General features: G+C 35.1%; 1 protein-coding gene across 1 annotated transcript; it reads right to left on the bottom strand.

Moving 5' to 3' along the window:
• LOC109352405 (serine/threonine receptor-like kinase NFP) lies at positions 841–3708 on the bottom strand. Its single transcript, XM_019594385.1, has 2 exons — positions 2524–3708; positions 841–1910 (listed from the first exon to the last, which is right to left on the bottom strand). Exons 1-2 carry the CDS (start codon positions 3706–3708, stop codon positions 1173–1175), a joined length of 1923 nt encoding a protein of 640 aa, XP_019449930.1. The 3' UTR covers positions 841–1172.

The raw sequence follows: 3950 nt of genomic DNA, 5'->3' as shown, positions 1-3950 counted from the left end.
CCCCAATATTAATCTACTAGCATCTTCCTTGGTATCATAGATTCCTTACTGGCCAAATTTGTAACCTTCTTCTCACCATAACAATTAGCATTTGACAAGTGCTTGCATTCTATTTTCTTGCAATAAAATTCCCCCTCTGAAAACCACTGATTTCAAGTTTTTTTTTTGTTGATCCTGCTATTTTATCCCTACCATGTTGACAATTGATTTCTCTTGGTTGGCATACACACCAAAGTCCTTTGAAAAAGTTCTATTATTGTCATTTGATTTTTACTGGTTGTCATACAGATTTAGGTATCCCTTTACAAAAGATCATAAGTCGTTTGCAAAAGCTACATTTGTGAATTCTAGACTTTTTGCTCAGAGTGAAATTAGAGAGGAAGTTTGTGTACATGTACTCTCCCTAAACTCCACCAAGCGTGTGCCTCGTGCAGTGAGCCGTTTCTTTTTTTACCTTCACTTTCCTCGTTAGAATATTCATGACTAGGACAAAAAGCAGAGGTGATATTAGATCACCCTGCCTTAGATCTCTCCACTCAAAGACGGAGAATGTTACAATTAGTACACAAGTCATGGTCCTTGATATACATTAAGTTACAAGAAAAGAACCAAAAACTCAAATATATTTATGCATTATTTTAGTAAAGCGTATTGGCACATGTAACTTCTTCAATTAGTTCTTATAAAAAAAAGGCTCAATAGCACACTGGTTAGTCCTTTAAAGTAGTTAAAATCATTTAGGATCTTACTGAAACCAGAAAACATAATAAATGGGTTATATAAGAAAAACAGTAATAGATAAAGGAAAAGATGTAAAACCATTCTCTATAAAGAAGCTCATAAGGCACAAATCTGGATAAGTTTTTATTCACATTCTAATCATTATTATATGTGAGAATCAAATTCCTTCAAAATATAGATTAATTTTCTGAATTCATGAACCTTAAAAAAACTACAATTTACATGCAAAATATTTGGGGTAAACACCTACTATACAATAGTAAAGTATACTTCCCAAAATTCACTCTCTTTATCTCCATTCCCCTCTTATTTTAGAGCTTAGAAAACTTGCACTATATGTAATAATACCTACATATTGGAATCTATATGGCCCTTCATCTCTTACGCAAGATCTCGATCTTATCAACTATATTCAGAACCACAATCTCAGTTCACCTGGCTATTACCCCAGGGGAATCAATCCCATCATATGAGATATCAAAGCCAGTATATTCACTTTTACATAGTGCATAGACAATGTCCATAATGCTTGGCCTCTTTGATGGTTCCTTATTCAAACAAGCAATGCCAATGTCAAGAACACCCATCAAACTCTCCATTGAGCATGTTTCCCTTAATATTTCCTTATCCAACCATTCCTTAAGTCTTCTACCCTTCTCTTGTTCATCATCGACTTCAAAAGTTTTAAGGGCACTTACCCACAAGAGATTTCCCTTCTCATCAATTGCTTCCTTCCCGGAAACTAGTTCGAGCAACACAACCCCAAAAGAGAACACATCCATCTTTGTTGAGACCACACCATCAGCTAGATATTCAGGAGCAATGTAGCCTTGTGTTCCAACAATGTGCATTGTAATGGCATTCATTCCTGATTTTGCGAGACCGAAGTTCGCGATTTTGGCTCGCATGTTGGAGTCCAAGAGAATGTTGCTGCTCTTTATGTCTTTGTGCACAACTCTTGGCCTTGTGTGTTCATGGATGTATTGGAGACCGTTGGCAATGTCAATAGCTATTCTCAGCCTTGTTTTCCAGTTCAGATTTTCTTTGTGATCCTCATGAAGCCATGAGTATAGAGACCCATTCTCCACATATTCGTAGACTAGATAGCAATTTGTTTCTTCTTCGTCTATGCAAAATCCCTCCAACTTCACCATATTCCCATGGTTCACCTTAACACACAAAAAATCACACATTTTCAGTTCACTACTTTTTTTAAGAAGAAATTACAATCATCTCTTCTTTTGGTTAAGAAATTACAGCAACTTCTCTTCAAATCTATGTTCTAAGAGGTGTAAACATAATGATAATATAAATCTTAAAGGATATACATATATCAGGAATTTCAATAAATATATAATTTCTAAAACAAGAATCATCACTGTTACCACCATGATCCACCACCACCACTACTTTATTAAGTTTAGAGCATTGAAACACAATTCTCTAATTTTGGTAGAAACCCGCGAATTGGTTCTCTCGTACCAATTAGTGGTTGTTTTATCCTTGATTATTTCTCCTATTGTGAAACAAAAATTGATTCAAACCTACATGAAGTAGCACTAGAAAAGACTGTGCAAAGAGCTATAGAAACCTTACTGAATATACCCTCAGCGTATTGGTATTTGACAGGGCACTATGTACACGTACCAAAAAAGAACCACATGTGACTATGTGACTATGGTTTAGAGTTCTTTATATAATTTATGATTATCAACCAATCTCAATTTATGTGATCAAATGGACTAAAGGAAAATTCTGCTCTAAGTAAAAATTTAGTGTTACCTTCTGTAAGATCTTGAGTTCCTCATAGGCATTCCACTTCATCTTCTTGATTGCATAAACTTCTCCATCAATCTCACCTTTGTACACAGACCCCTGAATCAAGCAACTCTCATCAAACCCATCAGTAGCCTCCAACAATTCATCAATTCCAAAAACTCTATACTTGTCTAAGCAATCTGACACATTAGCCATCAAATTCAAGTCCCTTTGTTTATTCCCTTTTCCTTCTTTTCCTCCCATATACATATTCTGCTTCTTCTGCTCTTCCTCATCTCTCACCAGCCACACTCTATCCTTCAACAAAACCTCTCTATAAACCCACAAACCTGTTACCAAAATCAACAAAAAACCAGTAACTCCCAACCCAATTGCCAACCCTCTAACAGTTCCAGTTCTATCATCATTAGAGTTTTCAGAAGTAGGAGTAGTAGTAGGAGGAGGAGAAGGAACTACACTAGGTTGTGATAGTATAGGAAGCTGTGTAACTGGAACAAAGATAGGATCATAAACTTGAAAGTCATTGCCATTAACATCCCTTATAGACTGTTCCTGTGATCCAAACCTTGATGCAATTGAAGATATATTATCAGATGGTTGAACAACATAAGATATCATATAATTATTCACTTGGGTCATGTTGTTTTTCTCAGGACACTTGCAGAATATAGGGAATATAACACTCTCACCAATAGTAAGGTTTGTAGGTACAAGACTTGGGTTAACAACTTCCACAGAAGGAAAAGTAGTAAGATTCTGATAGTTTATAGTAGATACAAGGAAAAAAGTATCATTAAGTTTGATATTATAGGATATATTAGCATAAGATATAGCACCAAAAGTGTTGTTTATAGTGTTACAACCACAAGTTAAGGGAATAAAAAGGGGTTGGTCAGGGACTAAGGAAGATGAAGGAGAAGATATATTACTTGGGTTTGAGATCATGAGACGGCTAACAGAAAAAAGGTCACCTATTGAAGCAAGGTCTAAGAAATCTGGACTTGTGGCTCTGTAGAAAGCATAGGCTTGGCATGGATAATTGGTTTGGTTGGTGTTGCTGCATGTGTAGCCTGTGTTGTTATTTTGGGTTTCAGTTTGAGCATGTGAGTGATGAACTTGGTGGTGAAGAATTGTTATGAGGTAGAAGATGAGAGGGATTGAGATGTGATGAGATTTGGTACTTTGCATTTTTGTTTGTGTTGGTTTTAGCTTTGCTATTGTTTAGTTTGGTTGTCACAATGTTTATAATGGTGAGTTTGAAGGCAGGTAGAAAGATTTATTGGTTTAAATTGTATTCTTGAAACAATGATATTAAAACAAAAATTGAAAAATTATTAAATACTTAGCTTTTTTTAATTGATATAATATGTTTTCATTAATTTGGAGTATGGTTTGAGATAATAAATCTTTATCCTCAAATAAGAACATAT

Source organism: Lupinus angustifolius, chromosome LG07 (assembly GCF_001865875.1).
Source record: "Lupinus angustifolius cultivar Tanjil chromosome LG07, LupAngTanjil_v1.0, whole genome shotgun sequence".
Classification (NCBI taxonomy): Eukaryota; Viridiplantae; Streptophyta; class Magnoliopsida; order Fabales; family Fabaceae; genus Lupinus; species Lupinus angustifolius.
Note: the sequence above shows the minus strand (reverse complement) of the source record. Positions and strands in the feature narration are given on the sequence as shown.